The following is a 17,681-nucleotide window of genomic DNA, read 5'->3' on the forward strand; positions in this document are numbered from 1 at the left end:
GCTCACCAGCTGCTCCTCAGAAACTCTATACAGGGTCGCTATGGGTCAGACTCGATGGCACTTAGCAACAACAAGCTACATATTGGAGACCTGGTGTGGCACTGTAGAATAAGCACTGAAAACCACAAGGTTGATTTATACTGCAAGATCAGCAGTTTAAACTCATCAGCCTCTTCTTGGGAACCCTTGACAGAGTCGCTATGAGTCACAACCGACTCTACAGCACTTAACAACAACTATGTATTAATTCTAAGGACAAGAAATTAAAACAGAGGTTCCCAATCACCTTGGGAATCTTTAAAAATAGATCCCTGGGTCCCACCATTAAATTTTGATAGAATAATTCCACTGTGGTTGACGCTCTTGAGTGAACAGGATAAAACTGCCCTTAGGGTTTCTGAGGCTGTAAATCTTTACCAGAGGGGAAAACCTTATCTTTCTCCTGAGGCATAGTGGTGGATATAAACTCCTGACCTTGTGACTAGTTTATACTGCAGCACCACTGGTATTTCTTTAGTTTTGTTGTATTGTTATTCTGTTGTCAGCCAGTTCTGACCCATAGCTACAATGTATAGGGTAGGTGTGAACTGCTGGTAGGTGTGAACTGTAGACCTTGCAGATAGTGCCTATCTTACAGTGCTATACCAGGGGTCTTAGTTTTGGACTAAAGCTTTATAATTGTTGTTGTTAAGTGCCATCAAGTTGATTCTGACCAATAGTGACCCTGGATAGGGTTTCCGAGGAGAAGCTGGTGAGATTGAACCACTAACCTTGCAGTTCAAATGGCTTTGCAGACTGACGCATTAACCCACAGCACCACACCAGGACTCCAAAGGCTGTATAATTAGTACTTGTTAAATTAGGACTTTCAGATGATTCTGTGGCATAGCCACAGTTACTTAAACAGTGCCTATGTATTCCACAAAAACAGAATCACTAGCTTCTGAAATAATCAAGATTGTTTGTTTAAAGAAAATAATTTGTATTTCTGAAATTTTATAACGGTGGACAGGATATTGAATCTTTTTCTGTAAGGTAAAGGCTCCTCCTCAATGATTAGGATTTATTGGAATTTCTTGAAGTCTTACTTGATAATTCTTCAAATTGATTTAGCCCTTTGTTTCAGGTTTGTTGGTATTCCTAATTGGAGGAAACACAGTTGAAAGTGGTACTCTTCATTTGGTCAGAAACCTTACTAGTGATAAAATGTTTTCTCTCAAAGTGTTGTCAGGGTTTTGGGAAAATAGACTACAGTTTTTCCTTATGTTGGCTGTAGTAGAGCATCACTTTCAAATATAAATTGAATTTCTTTTTCCTTATAAGAAAATATAAAACTGGACTTTAATTTTAAAGCTAAGAAATTTGACTTAGATGATGTAAAGCATTTCAGCAGGCGTTTTTTCTGTTAGTTGGCATTTCAGTTTGACAAGTATTATTAGTTACAAAGGATGATATTAGTGTTAATACAAGCAATAATACAAAAAACACAAAATTAAAAATCATGATCTCTGAAATCATACATTAATTAAAACGACTTTGAAATGTTGATTCTATGTAGTAAAAATCAGGTGTATTTGAAAAGACAATTAATTTTTTAATGTGTTTTCTTTATTTAGCAGTTAGGAATTCAAGAATTATTTCCTCAAGGTCATAGCTGTGCTGTTTGTGGTAAAGTAAAATGTAAACGACATAGGTAAGTTAAACATGTTTAATTTGTTGATCTTTCTGATTACAGTTTGGATTTCAAGTGACTTAATTTTATGATTTTCTTTAGACCTGCCTTGCTACTTGAAAACTATCAGCCATGGCTAGACCTGAAGATTTCTTCCAAGGTCGATGCATCTCTCTCAGAGGTAGCTAAGTATACCCAAATAGAAAATTTTGTATACTTATGGAAACTTTTTCAAGATGTTTCTATTAGATTATTGAATCATTGGGCATCTCAACATATGCCACCTAACTGGAGAGTCAACTTAAATGGCATGCTAAAAATGTTTTTAGATCACGTGTTTAATTCAAATGGACATTCTAGTCAAGTAAAGCACTGTTTTATCTGGTTGCTGCTTGCTTTTGTTGTTGTTGTTAAGTGCCGTCTAGTTGATTCCGACCCATAACGATCCTGTATAGGTTTTCCGAGGAGCAGCTGTTTACTTACTTCCAATAAAAAGTCATTTTTATGATGTTGTTGTTAAGTGCTGTCAAGTCGGTCCCGACTCATAGTGACTCTATATAGGGTTTTTGAGGAGCAGCTGGTGAGCTTGAACTACTGACCTTGCAGTTCAAACTGACCTTGCAGTCCAGTGAATTAACCCACAGCTCCTGCAGTAGAAATCTACATTTTGTTACTTCAAAAGGATTCTTGACTGCAAGGAGCAAATATATAATATTTTTTACAAAATGATGACCACAACTTTTATACTACCTAAAGGGGATGGGATCATTTATATAACTCTCTGTAATATAGGAATTGAAAGCATATTCCTGTTATGTTTTATATGTAACCTTTTTTGGTAACACATCAAATGCTTTAGTTATTTGTTTTAGCAAGTTGTCTTCTCCATCAGTCTTGGAAAGCAGCCAAGTCCCTGAAGGACTTGTTCCATCTCATTTGTTCCCCACACCAAACATGGGGCTATATATACTAGGGAGCTTCAAAAAGTTCTTGTAAAAATTCCCTTGTCTTTCAATTCCAATTTTCCACAAGCGTTTTGAAAGTAGTCGGTAGATTTTTACTGAGTTTAATTAAATGCTAATATAGTTGAAGAAGGAGCTGTGGTAGCATAGTGGTTACGAATCGGGTTGCTAACCTCAGGATCAGCAGTTTGAAACTACCAGCTATTCTGCTGGAGAAAGATGAGGCTTCCTGCTCCCGTAAAGATTTACAGCCTTGGAAACCCTGTACGGGGTTGCTATGATTCAGAACCGACTCCACAGCACATAGCCACAACAACAATATAGTTGAAGAGTAGCGTTAAGCATCTGAATCCTACTTTATTTTCCATTGTTCCCAGTGTGTAAACTTCTTTGGCTAAGGGTTGTTGTTCTTGTTAGATGCTATTGAGTCCATTTCAACTCACATCAACCCCATATAAAGTTTTCAAGGCTGGAAATCTTAGCTGGAGTAGAAAGCCTCATTTTTCTCTCATGAAGTGGCTGGTGGGTTTGAACTGCCAACCAGCCTGAACAAAATGCCATTCAAACTTTTGGTCCTTTTCTTTTTCTTTCTTTTTAATAAATTGTGGTTTGGGTTAAAATTTAGTGAGCAAAGTAGTTTTCTATTCAAGAGTTTATACACATTTACTTTGAGGACTTTAGCTGTAATCTTTCAATGTAACAACACTCTTCCCACTGATTGCTGGGTTTCTCATTTCCCTTAGTCCTTCTTTCCTGCCTTCTGAGCATTGCTTTTGAGCAAATGCTGCCCTTTTGGTCTGCTTGATTGTTTTGAGGAGTGCATTTCTTGTGGACTTTATTGTTCATTTTATAGGTCTGTTATTTGGCTGCAGGGTGATCTCTGGTGTGAATTCAGTCTGGGTTTGAAGGGTGTCTAAGGTTATAATCTGGGTGAATCTACCAGTTTCTACCAATCTAGTAAGTCTGATTTTTTTGTTTTATGATTTTGAGTTTTGTTGTACATTTTTCTCTCACTTTGTCTAGAACCTTCAGTTGTGATCCTGATCAGAACAGGTGGGTTAGGTAGCTATACACCATCTAGTTCATCTTAGAAGAGTAGTAGAGGCTGGGTTTTGTGAGGTCCATTAGTTCTTTTGACTAATTCTTTCCTTGCATCTTTGATTTTCTCCACTCCTTTTTGCTCTGGACAAGGAGTAACCAATAATTGCATCTTAGATTGCCAATGACAAGCTTTTAAGATCCCAGTGTCTACTTACCAAAGTAGATTGTAGAGCATTGTCTTTGTGGATGGATGATGTTATGCTAATTGAACTTGATGTCCCCTGAGACTGAGGTCCTGAACCTCCAGGCCCCATAACTCATTCCTTCAAGGTATTGGTTATATCTAAGAAGTTTTAATAAGTTTGAGCATAGTTAATATTTGCAGCACATACATACAAATACAAGGGGGTGTCAAAAATGGAATCAAAAGATAAGGGAATCTCTCCACAACTTTTTGAAGCCCCCCTTGACCATTTGAGGGTAAATTAGAAAATATTGCTACTAGAGTTCCAGTTCATACATGCATGGGTTTCTTCCAAACAAAATGTGTTTGAGCATGCCTCTGATCAGTGGGTGGCTGTGGACAAGTTCTCTCTGTAATACATTTGTCTTAGTCTCCTTAGGGTGCCTTCAAAAAAAGAAGGTCCCATCAAAACAGTGACTTCTGAGTTCAGTTGAATGCAGAGATGTCAGCTCAGAATGTTATGGTGATTCTTTTTTGATATTCTAAAGGGATAATATTGATAGATTTTCTTGATGGGTGAAGGATAATGGTAAGGCCTTATTATGAAGACGTTTAAAAAAATTAGAAACTGCATTGTTGAGAAAAAGGCCAGGAAAGTTGTGCTGAGGAATTGTTTTCCTTCGCTTCAATGCACTTGTTCTTTCTTTCCATCACAACCATGTACCCGTTCGTTCTTCTAGATTAGGTAGAGCTGTTCTGCGATACTGCCCTTGGGAAACCTTATCCCATCCATCTTTCAGCCCTAGTTTTTTTCCATTAGACTTCTTGTTTCCCAAACTCAAACATTTCAAAGGAACAAGATTTGAGTTCCTCAAGGAGTTCCTAGAGGTGAATGGATATATCCTTTTCCTAGAGGTGAAAAGTGTTTATATGTCTGGTACAGTGATAGACATATATACCAGTGAAACAGAACATACACACCCATAGATTTATGCACCAACTGCAGCAGGTGGGGTTGAACTGCAAACCTTGTGTTTTGCAGTCCAGTGCTGATCCTACAGCGCCACACCAGTAGTCCTCTATTTTATTTTTATCGTCGTAAATTTAAAACAATCAATTATATATTGATAACATCTTGATCCCTCTATTTGGAAGTTCAGTAACTACATCATTTATTTCCTCCTTTTACTTTATAGTTTTCATCACTTACAGATCGATGTCTTTGGTTCCCAGTTTTAAGTATTGTAGGTTTATCTTTGAACATTTTTTTTAATCTGGTTTGGTTTCTGGATGATGTTGTCATTTGCCTTAATCTTCTACTATTTTCTGATATTGTTGGTTCTTTGTCTGAATGACTCCCTTTAGCATTTCTTGTAAGGTTGACTTTATTTTCACAAATCACTTCATTTCTGTTTATCTTTCAGTGCACTAATTTTGCCATCATATTTGGGGGACAGTTTTGCTCGATATACAATTCTTGGTTGACAATATTTTCTTTCAGAGTTTTATGTATATCATCCCAGTTCCTTCTTTTTCTGCATTGTTTGCTCTGAAAAATCGGGACAGTCAGTTTTTAAAAAATGTCATCAGGAACAGTATAATTATGTTATTGTGTGTATAGTAGTTTGTTACACTAAAATGTGACGTGCCTGGCACTTTAGTAATGAACTTCTTGCAGCTTATCCACATAGTCTCCATTTCCTCTTCCTCACATCTGCTGTCACTGGTAGGTATGATGCATGCTGCAGTGTGGTTGACCCTTGCTATTGGGACCAACCTGGAATAAGACTTCATCTGGGCCAGAGCCTAGTTCTTAAGCTGATCACTGCTGGATGCAGCACTCAAGGGGCAATGGTTTTTTATCATTAACAGCAAATAATTAGACTCTCTGGACCTCATTGGCTTTGGAAGCATCTACCAATTTGGACCAAGGAGCTATTGTGGTATAGTGGGTTAGGCGTTGAACTGCTAACCACAAGGTCAGCAGTTCGAATCCACTTGCTGCTCTGTGAGAGGAAGTGAGGCTTTCTGCTACCGTAAAGATTTACAACCTCAGAAATCCTATACAGGGTTGTTGTGAGTCAGAACTTACTAGAATTGCACACAACCACTACCAAGTTGAACCAGTCCAAATATGCAGAAGCATCAAGCAAGGACATCAGGCTAGAAGTCAAGCATGGGCTGCCTTCAGGTCTCTTGAATATTGGTGAGAAAGCTGTCTGAGGCTGAAAGCTCTCCATGGAATGACTTCATCCCTAATGTATAAGAAAGTTTAGCGGAAGAGACCTGGAGCAAGAAAGGTAGGTGCTACTGAAGGGGAAATCTCTGCACAGAGCTTATTCCAGAAGTGAAGGCCTTGAGGTAAAGAAGTACTTTGTCTGGTCACTGTAAATATTCTCCTCTGACAGCATTCTGTACAAGGCCTGTCTTGAGGTAGGGATGGTAGGGAAAATCATAGTTTAGTCTTACTGGTTCATCATTGTAGACAACATTTTGTTTTTCCCGAATTTCTCTGAGGATTACTTCTTTCTTTGGTCTTGGAAAGGGTGATCTTGATATGCCTTGGTGATTTTTTTTTGTTGTTGTTGTTGTTGTTGTTGTTAGGTCTGCCGAGTCAGTTCTGACTCTTAGGGACCCTATGCACAACAGAATGAAACACGGCTTAGTCCTGCACCATCCTCACATTTGGTACATTTGAGCCCATTGCTGGTGCAACTGTGTCAGTCTATCTCATTGTGGGTCTTCCTCTTTTTCACCAAGAATGATGTCTTTCTCCAGGGACTGGTCTCTCCTGATACCATGTGCCAATTATGAGGGATGAAATTTTGCCATCCTGGCTTCCAAGGAGTACTCTAGGTATACTTCTTCCAGAACAGATTTGTTTGTTCTTCTGGTAGTCCATGGTGCTTTTAATATTCTCTCCAAAACCATGACTTAAATGTATCAGTTCTTCTATGGTCTTCCTTATTCATTCTCCAAATTTCACATGCGTATGAAACAGTAGAAAATACCATCGTTTCGGTCAGGTGCACCTTAGTCTTCAAACAGATCTCTTTGCTCTTGAACACTTTAAAGAGATTTTGTGCAGCAGATTTTCCCAGTGTAATACGTTGTTTGATTTCTTGACTGCTGCTCATAGGAGTGTTGATTGTGGATGCAAGCAAAAGGAAGTCTTTGACAACAACCTCAGTTTGTTCTCTGTTTATCATGTTACTTATTGGTCAGTCTTGAGAATTCTTGTTTTCTTTACATTGAGATGCAATCCATAGTGAAGGATGTGGTCTTTTATCATGTTCGGTCAGTATATTAAATCCTCTTTATCACTGGCAAGCAAGGTTGTATCATTTGCATATCTCAGGTGGTCAATGAATCTTCCTCCAACTCTGTTGCCATGTTCTTCCTCATACAATCCATCTTCTTACATCATTTGCTCAGCATACAAATTAAATAAGCGTGGTGAAAGGATACAACTCTAGACAACATCTTTACTGATTTTAAAATCATAAACCATTCAGCATATGATCAAAAACCAATGTTACTGAAGGAAGAAGTCCATGCTGTATTGAAAGCATTAGCAAAAAACAAGGATCCAGGAATTGACAGAATACAAATTGAAATCTTTCAACAAACAGATGCAGCTCTGGAGGCACTCACTCATCTATGGCAACACATTTGCAAGACCCCTACCTAGACAACAGATTAGAAGAGATCCATAGTTCTACCCATTCCAAAGAAAGGTGACTCAACAAAATATAGAAATCATTGAACTACATCATTAATATCACATGCAAGTAAAATTTTGCTGAAGACATTTCAAAAATGGTTGCAACAGTACATTGACAGGGTGCTGCTAGAAATTCAAGCCAGATTCAGAAGATGATGTAGAATGAGGAATATCATTGTTAATATCAGATGGATCTTGGCTGAAAGCAGAGAATATCAGAAAGATGTTTACTTGTGCTTTATTGACTATGCAAAGGCTTTTGACTGTCTGGATCATGATAAACTATGGATAACATTGCAAAGAATCAATATTTTGGAACACTTAATTGTGCTCATGAGGAACCAGTACACAGACCAAGAGGCAGTTATTCAAACTGTTGTTGTTGTTAAGTGCCTTCGAGTCGATTCTGACCCATAGTTACCCTTGTATAGGGTTTCCAAGGAGCAGCTGGTGAGCTTGAACCACCAACCTTGCAGTTCAAATGACTTTTCAGTCTGATGCATTAGCCCACAGCACCACACCAGGACTCCAAGGTGATACTGAGTGGCTTAAAATCAGTAAAGATGTGGTCTAGGGTTGAATGTTTTGACCATACTTGTTCAATCTGTATGCTGAGGAAATAATGCTAGAAGATAGATTATATGAAGAAAATGGTGGCAACAGAATTGGAGGAAGCCTCATTAACAGTGGCTTTACTGGTGAGTTGAACTGTGAAAAAAAAGATCTGGCAGCATGATGTCTTTATCCAGAAACTGGTTCTTCCTGATAACATCTCTGAAGTATAAGAGGTGAAATCTTCTAACAAGATGGATTGATTAATACAGTGGCAGCAGCAATTGGCTTAACTGTAACAGCAGTTGTGAAGATTGCCCAGGATTAGTCAGTGTTTCGTTTTGTTGTACATAGGGTCGCTATGAATTGGAATTGATTGGTGGCACCTAGCAACAACAATCCTGAGTCTTCTGTGAGTCAATATCAATTTAACGGAATTGAGTTTGATTTTTCAGTGTTAATCTTTATGATAGCCAACAGCCAGATCTTTTTTTCACAAAGCCACTTGTGGGTTTGAATGTTGATCTTTCAGTTAGCAGTTGAAAACTTAACCATTGTGTCACCAGACACTTTGTGAGGTATAAAGGAGAGGATAGAAGTTGAAGTATTTTCAAATTTCTCACTGCATGCTATACATTATTATACCTATTTCTATATGACTTTCATATTTACCCAGGTAACACTTATTTTGTAGTAAAAACCCAAATTCTCATTGCTTTACTGTTGTTATTAATGCTGGCAAATTGGTTCTGACTCATAAAGCGTTTCTGAGGAGCAGCTGATAAGTTTGAACTGCTGACCTTGCAGTTCAAAGTGACCTTGAGATCAATTGCTGGAGCAACACGGGGATTCCTTGCTATAGTTGTCATACTGTTTCTTTCTTTTTTTTTTCTTTTTCAAGGTTTGTATTGTGGATTGAGTGAAAGTTTACAGGGCAGATCATCAGTTTTACATTCAACAAATCATATACCTTGTTTCTTTACAATGATTATAATTCCCTCCATGTACCATCAGTTAACAATATTTCTCTCTACTCACTTTAGCTTTTTTTAAAAAACAAAACAAAAACAAAAACCACTCAGGCATATATAATAATTTACTCCTCCAAAGGCACATTCTACAAGTTGGCCTACTGTCCACCGGCTCTTGGTCCTTCTCTGCTGATGAATCTAGAGTCCTTAGCTGCTCCCCCTCTCCATGTCCCCATCTCTGCCTCCATATCTGGCGTCGCTGCTTCTTTGGATAAGGTCCCGCATTCTGCTTGTGCTCTTCACGCTTGATGGTCCTAGGGTCCTCTGTTTCTGGACAGTAAGATTAACCACTCCCCTGTTATTGTTAAAAACTTCTACCTTTACGATTGTGACAGTTGCAATTAGTCATGATAGCAATTATTCACTATTGAATCATATGAATCTTATCCCCATCTCTTTTCACCAGACCCATCTAGACAAGATGAAAACTATTCATTGGGGACTCATTCTCTCCCCACCACACACTCTTAAACTAAACTCCCTCTTGAAATCTTTTAATCCAGTCACTTCGTGCCTTTATCGCCCCCTCATTTTAGGTAGCAATGTCTAAGTTGCCTGTCCCTGTCTACTCTGTGTACAGAGGAGATGATAGCATTGATACTTGATATGAAGACTCCTTCCTTCACTGTTGATATTTAGAGTTATTATCTCCATGAGTATAGGTCAGGATCATCAAATTGTACCCATTTACCCTTGTTTCCTTTATCCAAAAAAATTTTGTTTGTTTGTTTGTAATGTACCTCTAGTCAGTTCTGATTACCAAGCCATCAAGGCTAGGTCAAATGGGTACTGTCTGCAAGTTGGGGTGTTCTTGTGCCTCTCCCCTCACTTCATATCAGCTGGATGCTTCACTCTCAGCTCTAGCCCACTGTGGCTATGTCCTTGTCCATGGGCTCAAGTGTACCCAGGTCTCACCATAGTTTGGACCAGACAGCCCTTACTTTTCTTTCTCTCATCTCCAGGTCAACAGGAGTCAATGGACTGCGGTTGAACTCAGCCCATTTTTTCATTGCTGCCTTTCCCCCTCTTCCACTCACCAGTAGACCAATGTGGTCATCAGCAAGCTTACATGCCTGTTCATGTGTTCCCTTTGAATTTCAGTCTTAGAGGGGAGTTTGTCCTGAAGGAACTTGATTGCTTGTCTTAATGGCTTCCCAGCATGCTGATACTTTTGTTTTGGGTTTTTCCTGATGACCTTTCTTTGAAGATGTATCTTCTGTTGCTCTAGTTGTTCCAGGCTGGTCTGCTTGTCCTTGCTAGTGGGAATGTCCCACCTCAGAAGGTTCTGGATGGGACTCAGGATTCCACCTAAGGCCCTATACTCTGCAAAGGCTTTGCAAGATGCCTTTTTCACTGGACAAGTTCTAGAACCCCTTTTAGGTATTCCAATCAGTTATAGGCTGAAGACGGGCTTACAAGTTTTTTGTAATCATGTTTCCCAACATTCTTTTCTGTCCCACTCAAGTGTCAATTTTACAATAGTAGGCAAGGGGAACCAATATTCATAAGACAGTCAAGCATTTCCCCTCTTCAGACTATGCCTAGATCCCTGTATCACAGAGCCCTGTTGTTCCAATGTTGAGCATGCATCACTATTAACCTCTGTCCCACTTAGGCAATGCAAACCTGTCTCAGTGTCCCCTGTCTATCTTGTTCTTCTACCTTCTCACCCTTCTTGTTTTGCCCTCCCCAATACCCAAACTAGACCCCCCCATCCCACCCCCACTGTTGTGGTTACCTTTTATTCCATTAATTCTTTCCTCCATTTAAGACAGTCTATTTTATCCTGTAATCTACCTGACCTTCTCACCACCTAGATCTCTGTTCCTCTGTGTTTACCTTCTTTCACATTGTAATTGTTTTGATCATAGACTGACCTCCCAGATCCTCTGTTCTTATATTTTTATTCTGTTCTTGACGCTTCCATTTGTTGATTGAGTTCAGGGTGATGCTGCCACGTACGTCATTCTGTAGTTGTTGTCTGTTCTTGATGGTTCTCAGTCCACAGAACTTCCTTTAGGATGTTTCTCATAGTAGTGTTGGCTTTGGCAAAATTTCTTAGCTTCTGTTTATCCTGGTATGTTTTGATTACACCCTCGTATTTGATTGATAGCTTTGCTGGGTAGAGGATTCTTGGTTGGCAGTTTTTTTTTCTTTCAGGATTTTGTATATGTCTGTCCATTGCCTTCTTGCCTGCATGGTTTCTGTTGAGAGATCAGAGCTTAATCTGATTTGCTTGCCCCTTTGTATGTTACACTTCTCTTTTCCCTAGCTGCTTTTAGGATTCTATCCTTATCTTTTATTTTGGCGAGCTTGATTATTATATGTCTTGGTGATTGTCTTCTGGGTCTGTCCTTCCTGGTGTTCGTTGAGCTTCTTGAATGCTTAGTTTTTTACTTTTCAGGATGTTAAGGAAATTTTCTTCCAGCAGTTCCTCAACTGCCTCCTCTGTGGAGTTATGTGATTCTTCCTATTCCGGAATGCCGATAATTCTTAAGTTATTCTTCTTCATGTTGTCCAACATGAATCTTAGGCCTTCTTCAGATTTTTTTAATCCTTTTTTGTGCTTACTCTTCTATATCTTAGTAGTGGTGAGAGATTTATCTTCTAGTCACTAGTTCTGGCTTCTATCTTTGCAGTTCTACTCTTTTGCCCTTTCAGTGTATTGTCCATTTCTGATATTCTATTATTAATCATTTGGACCTCTTTCTGTAGGTTTTGAATTGTTTCCAACGCTCTATCTATCTTATTTGATTGTTCTTGTAGCACTTTCCTGACTTCTTTATTTTTCTCAACTCAATTGTATAGTGTTTTGATACATTTTATAATCATTTTTCTGAATTCCTTCTCAGGCATTTCCAAAGCCTGCCCATTTTCCAACATGGAGTGTAGGTCTACTTCCAGCTCATTTACCTCAGTCACTTTATCTCCTTTCTGGACAGGTGCTGATATGGTCATCTTCTGTTTTTTGGGCATATTCAAGAGTTATCTGTGGCCTTAATACTCAGATGGGTGTGTATTTTGATATTTTCTATGCTTTCTGATTGCCTCTAGGTAGATGTGATCAGGAGATGGGCTTCCCTTTTCACTTTTCTTCCTGAGAAATTTCAAGATGCCACTATTGGTCATTTTGATGTAACTCAGGATTTAATTTTTGGTCTATTTCCTTTTTAGTCTGCCTGCCCTACTTCACAATCCCCATTCAGGCCTTTTTTCCTAGTGATAAACAGTTCAGGGCCAGCTGTGGTCGTTTTGCCCTGCCTTTTGGTTTTAAGTCGAAATGGTCACTTTAAATTTTGAGGAGATCTGTGCACATTGTAGTAGAACCCTCTGGGGGTGGGGGTTGGGGTGTCTACTCGCTCAGACATCCCCTCTAGTCACCATAATGGAGATTTGCAGACAGTGAGAGACCAATGAACAGATACCAATAAAAAGAATGTCCACACCTTTATCTCTGAGGTTGTGTCTGGCATCCGTGGCTGCTATGATCCTTCCCTTGCTTGGTCTTTCCCAAGATGGTGGCTCCGGGAGCAGCTGAATGTCTTGAATTAGAAAGCAATGGATTTCTTGCTTCTGCTACAAATTCCCCTAGCTGTAAGATTTCCAACCTTCTAAATAATCCTTTATATGTGGTTCAGAGTTCTGGCACCATCCCCTGAGCCTGCTTGGTCCAGTATTCTCTGTTGATGCTGATGGAGCTACTCACTGCACTTCCACCCAATCTGCCATCTTGTTCTTTGCCATACTATTTGTTTAACCTATAGTATCCTTAGTCTCTATTTTTGTTGCAAGAGTAAGTATGAGACATACGAATTAGGCACATTGTTTTATTCCTAACTTTTAATTTATTGAAAATTGCTACAAATTCTTTTAAAAACATTTTTTTTTAAAATTTAAAACATACTGCTAAAAAACCAAAAAAAAAAAAAACAAAAAAAAACCACATACTGCTACAACAGACCCAAGAATATTTAGCAGTTGTTGTTGTTAAGTGCTGCCAAGTCGATTCCGACTCATAGTGAGTCTGTATTGGGTTTCTGAGGAGCAGCTGATGGGTTTGAACCCACCTTGAAGTCCAGTGCATTATTGTGTAGCACTCCATCAGGAGTCTAGTTAACACTTAGGACTTGGTATACGTACGTAAGTGGCCACAGGTGTCAGTGATTGATTACCTTCAAAGGAGGAGAGAGACAGGAAGAGAAGGTGAGTGGGACTTGAAGGGTGCTGATAATAACAATAATAATTAATAATAATAAAATTTCACACTTAGGGCTTGCCATATTTTAATTTTTCAGATGATAGTTTACATATACCAGTTTTAATTGCACAGCTAAAATGTTCACAAAATGAACACATTCATATAAACTTGTGCTAAGATTAAGAAACAAAGTATCCGCATCCTAGAAGTCCACTCCTCTTCCTGTCTCTCTCCTTCTTTAAAAGGCAATCAGTCACTGACACATATGGCCATTTATGTATGTGTTAGGAGTGCTTCTGACACAGTTATTCAAAACTTGGCTACTAACCAAAATGTCTGAGGTTTGAACACACCATCCTCTCTGGATAGATGTGTCCATCTGCTTCTGTAAAGATTATAGCTTTGGAAACCTTCTGAGCCAGTTCTACTTTGTCTTATGGGGTAACACAATGAGTTAGAATCTACTTGATGCTGCCTATTTTTTAAGTGTTAGCTCCCTGTTTTCCTTTTTTTCTGGGAATACTGTATAATAGAGAATGTTTAAGAATGTAAATGATCAGCCTGTTCTTTTCTTTTTTTACATGGAACATTTTTCAATTTAGTGAAGCTTCAAAGGTAGAAATAATTTATTTAACTTTTTTGTTTGATTGTAGAAATATTCTGAAATGTGTGTAAGTGTTAGGCTAATATTAACTTATCATTTTTATGGAGTTTTATAATTTTTCATGGGTTTGTCATATGAACATTTCTTTTTGGTCCTCATAATCACTACTAAGCTTGATATACATGTTTTACCATGTAAAAGTAATATATTAGAAGTGAACAGTTCAGAAAATAGAATACATTCTTGGTAATATATGTTACTAAACAGTATAATTCATTAGCTTACTAATTTTATTTTTTTTAAATATTTTTTATGCAGGTTCTTGAATTAGTGTTGGAAAACTTTGTTTATCCTTGGTACAGGTATGTGTTTCCTATAAGACCTTTGTATTTCTATAGTATAGTGAATGCTGTCAATAGTTAAACATGCTAATGTTAGTCTTCTTTGTAGGCTTGCATTTTTCAACTTTGGCATTATTGACATTTTAGGGGAAATTGTTGTAGGGGATAGCGTTGTTGTTAAGTGCCGTCAGGTTGGTTCTGACTCATAGTGACCTCTATAGATAGTAGTGTGCATCGTGGGATATATAACAGCATCTGTGGCCTCTTTCACTAGATGCCAGTAGCACCAATGTTCCCCAAGGAACAAAAACCTCTGTCCCATGATAAAGAACCTCTTGAAGAGCCCTGGTGGCATAGTGGGTCACATCACTGATGTAACTGGTGAATGAATTGTGAAGTGATAGCAAAGAGGAGAAAATTCTATAGCCAGAGTTGCCTTTCAAAAGAAAAATAACGTAAAATGTTTCACCATTCGTAAGTGTAGTGATTAATTCATGTAATATCCACTTATTAACAATTGAAATCATTGTACCTTTGGAAAGAAAAATCTATATTTAGATGTTTCATTAAATTGAAAGAGAGTTTGTACAATTCATATTTGTCCTAAAGTAACCTTTGCTATTTGCTATGTATGTACTGGAGTTCTGGTGTGGTGCTGTACAGTAAGCACTGACTGGACTGCAAAGTTCAAAGCCAGTAGACACTCCTTGGAAACCCTATACAGAGTCACTATGAGTCGGTACCAACTTGACGGCACTTAAATAACAACAGCAATGTATGTACTGGAGTCCTGGTGTGGCACTGTAGGATAAGCACTAGACTGCAAGGTGGGTTTGAACCTGAAGGCCACTTATTTGAAGTCACCAGTGGTTCTTTGAAAACCCTCTACAGAGTCACTATGAGCTAGAACTGACACAACGGCACTTAACAACAACAACAACATTTTATGTACTAACTGCAGGTGTCTTGAGTTTTGAATGATAGAGTAATCTATCTCTGAAACAACCTAGCTTGAGAATTAAAGAGATCTCCAGGTTGTATTATGTAATAAGTACAAAGGAGCTTCAAAAGGTTTGTGGAAAATTGAACTGAGATTAATAGAATTCTCCCACAAACTCTTTGAAACCCATTTGTGTGTTTCTTGACGTAAGCATTATATATGCTTGGTTACATGGCTGAGCACTTACACCTATATGGTTTATAATGCATAGTATTTCATGAAACTTACCCTAGTTTTATTTGATTCGTTATATTTTGAATTTTATAACAACAACAAAATAAACGCTACCAGCAAAAGAATAAATAAATGCTACCAAGTGAATTCGTCTAGAGTATGTTAAAACAAATTTAGTCTATAGTTTTGTTGTTAGGTGTCATCAAGTCAGTTCTGACTCTGTGCAAAACCTAACTAAACACTGTCCGGTCTTGTGCCACCTTCACAAGGATGTTTGAGCCTACTGTTGCTGCCACTTTGTCGGTTCATCTTGTTGGGGGTCTGCCTCTTTTGCATTGACCTTCAACTTTACTCAACATGCTGTCTCCTCCAGGGACTGATCCCTCATGACAACATGTCCAAAGTCCAAGAGACAGAGTCTTACCATTGTAGTCTCTACAGTATACATACCATATTTTCTTGAAAAGCTGTACTGATTAATTTTTTACATTGGATTCTGCCTTTAATAGGGGATATTTGCCATTTAAGGAAAGTTGATGATGAAGCCTTTTATAAAATGTAAATTCCTCCCCTTTGTCATATTATGAGTTTTCAGTCAATAAATTTGACTATATTTCTTTACAATTGAGTTAGCACCATCTTCAAGTTCAGCATACCATTTTATATACCTTTTTTCTTGCCTTAATTAGAGACAGAAGTGTCCTACTTCTAGGAACATAAAGATGTCGGGAAAATGAACTGGAGCCCCTCAGAAGAGGGTTGCTAACATTTCTGTGAAGAAATTGTTTCCTTTTCAGTTCTTTTTAAAGAAAATAGAACACATTATGTGATGTTGTTGTTTTTTCAACTTTAAGAATTAGTTTATATTATTAATTTTTTTAAATATTTAAAACTGATTAAAATTTTATTATAATTTAATTCTATTGCCTTTCCAAAATTATTCTTTGTTTTGTGTCTTTGAGTTTTCTTTGATGGTGCTTTGAAAATGACTATTTAGTATTGAAAAAATATGATTTATGTACATGTGTATGTTTGAAAGGGACTACACATATTAAACTTTAGTTAATAGTGATAAAATTTTGATACTGAAATTATAAACGTACAACTTCTTTTTTGCATTTCTGACTTTATTCTTTAGTGAAATTCATTGTTTGTATAAAAAAGAAAAACAGCATAAATAAATGGCAAAAAGATGTTCTAGACTTTTCTTAGTTTCCAGGTGAAGCTTTGTATTTCCCTGAACTTCTAAATGTTTGCTTTTATTCTCAATTGAAGGGATGTAACAGATGATGAATCCTTTGTTGATGAGCTGAGAATTACATTACGATTTTTTGCGTCTGTACTGATACGAAGAATTCACAAGGTATATATTTATAATGATAAATTTGGGGATTTCATGGCACTACGTCATTAGCAAAGAGAGTTTAAAGTCTGTTTTTAAATTTCTCCTAAACCATATTTATTTGTTTTTTTCATCACCTTTTATTTATCTTTTAGTTTAAAAAAATTGATCAAAAGTGGCCTAATTTTGTTTTCTTTAATCTTTGGTAATCTTGTTTTGTGGAAATTAGAAATAAAAATTAACTAGTAAAAAAAAGTCATGTTCCAGCTAGATGAATTTATTGAGTAAGTGGCAATGATGATTATTTAGTCTTTTTTTTTTTTTCCTTTTTCCAGTTTTAGAGCTGTAGTTTGTGTATGTTTGGGCCTTTGTGTATATGTGCTTTTAGCATGCTGACTGTTGACACACATCTATTGCCTTCTCAACTCAATAGGATTGAATATCCTAATAAGTGGTTACGAATCTGGCTGCGAGCCGCAAGGTCAGCAGTTCGAAACTACCAGCGGTTCCGCGGGAGAAATATGAGGCAGTCTGCTCCCATAAAGATTTATAGCCTCGGAAACCCTGTGTAGGGTCGCTATGAGTCGGAACCGACTCCACGGCACATCACAACACAACAACAACAACATCTTTGTGAAGGACCTCTGGTAGCGTAGTGGTTACGAATCGGCCTGTGAACCGCAAGGCCAGCAGTTTGAAAGTACCAGCTGTTCTAGGGGAGAAAGATGAGGCTTTCTGCTCCCGTAAAGATTTACAGCCTAGGAAACCCTGTACAGGGTTGCTATGAGTCGGAACCGAGTCCACAGCACATAACAACAACAATATCTTTGTCATTAGTAAATGAAATAAGTATTAA

The 17,681-nt window shown here is 37.8% G+C and overlaps 1 protein-coding gene across 2 annotated transcripts in view; it reads left to right on the top strand.

Moving 5' to 3' along the window:
• The window catches only part of SNX14 (sorting nexin 14), a 121,688-nt gene that overhangs the window by 31,351 nt on the left and 72,656 nt on the right, over positions 1–17,681 (top strand). Inside the window, exons 3-6 of one of the 2 annotated variants that reach the window (XM_006870644.1) lie at positions 1,617–1,693; positions 1,775–1,853; positions 14,287–14,330; positions 16,759–16,846. In XM_006870644.1, the coding sequence (XP_006870706.1) occupies positions 1,617–1,693; positions 1,775–1,853; positions 14,287–14,330; positions 16,759–16,846 (288 nt within the window). The remainder of the gene's footprint in view (positions 1–1,616; positions 1,694–1,774; positions 1,854–14,286; positions 14,331–16,758; positions 16,847–17,681) is intronic. The other variant, XM_006870645.1, reaches the window with a different exon arrangement.

Source organism: Chrysochloris asiatica, unplaced genomic scaffold (assembly GCF_000296735.1).
Source record: "Chrysochloris asiatica unplaced genomic scaffold, ChrAsi1.0 scaffold00146, whole genome shotgun sequence".
NCBI lineage: Eukaryota > Metazoa > Chordata > Mammalia > Afrosoricida > Chrysochloridae > Chrysochloris > Chrysochloris asiatica.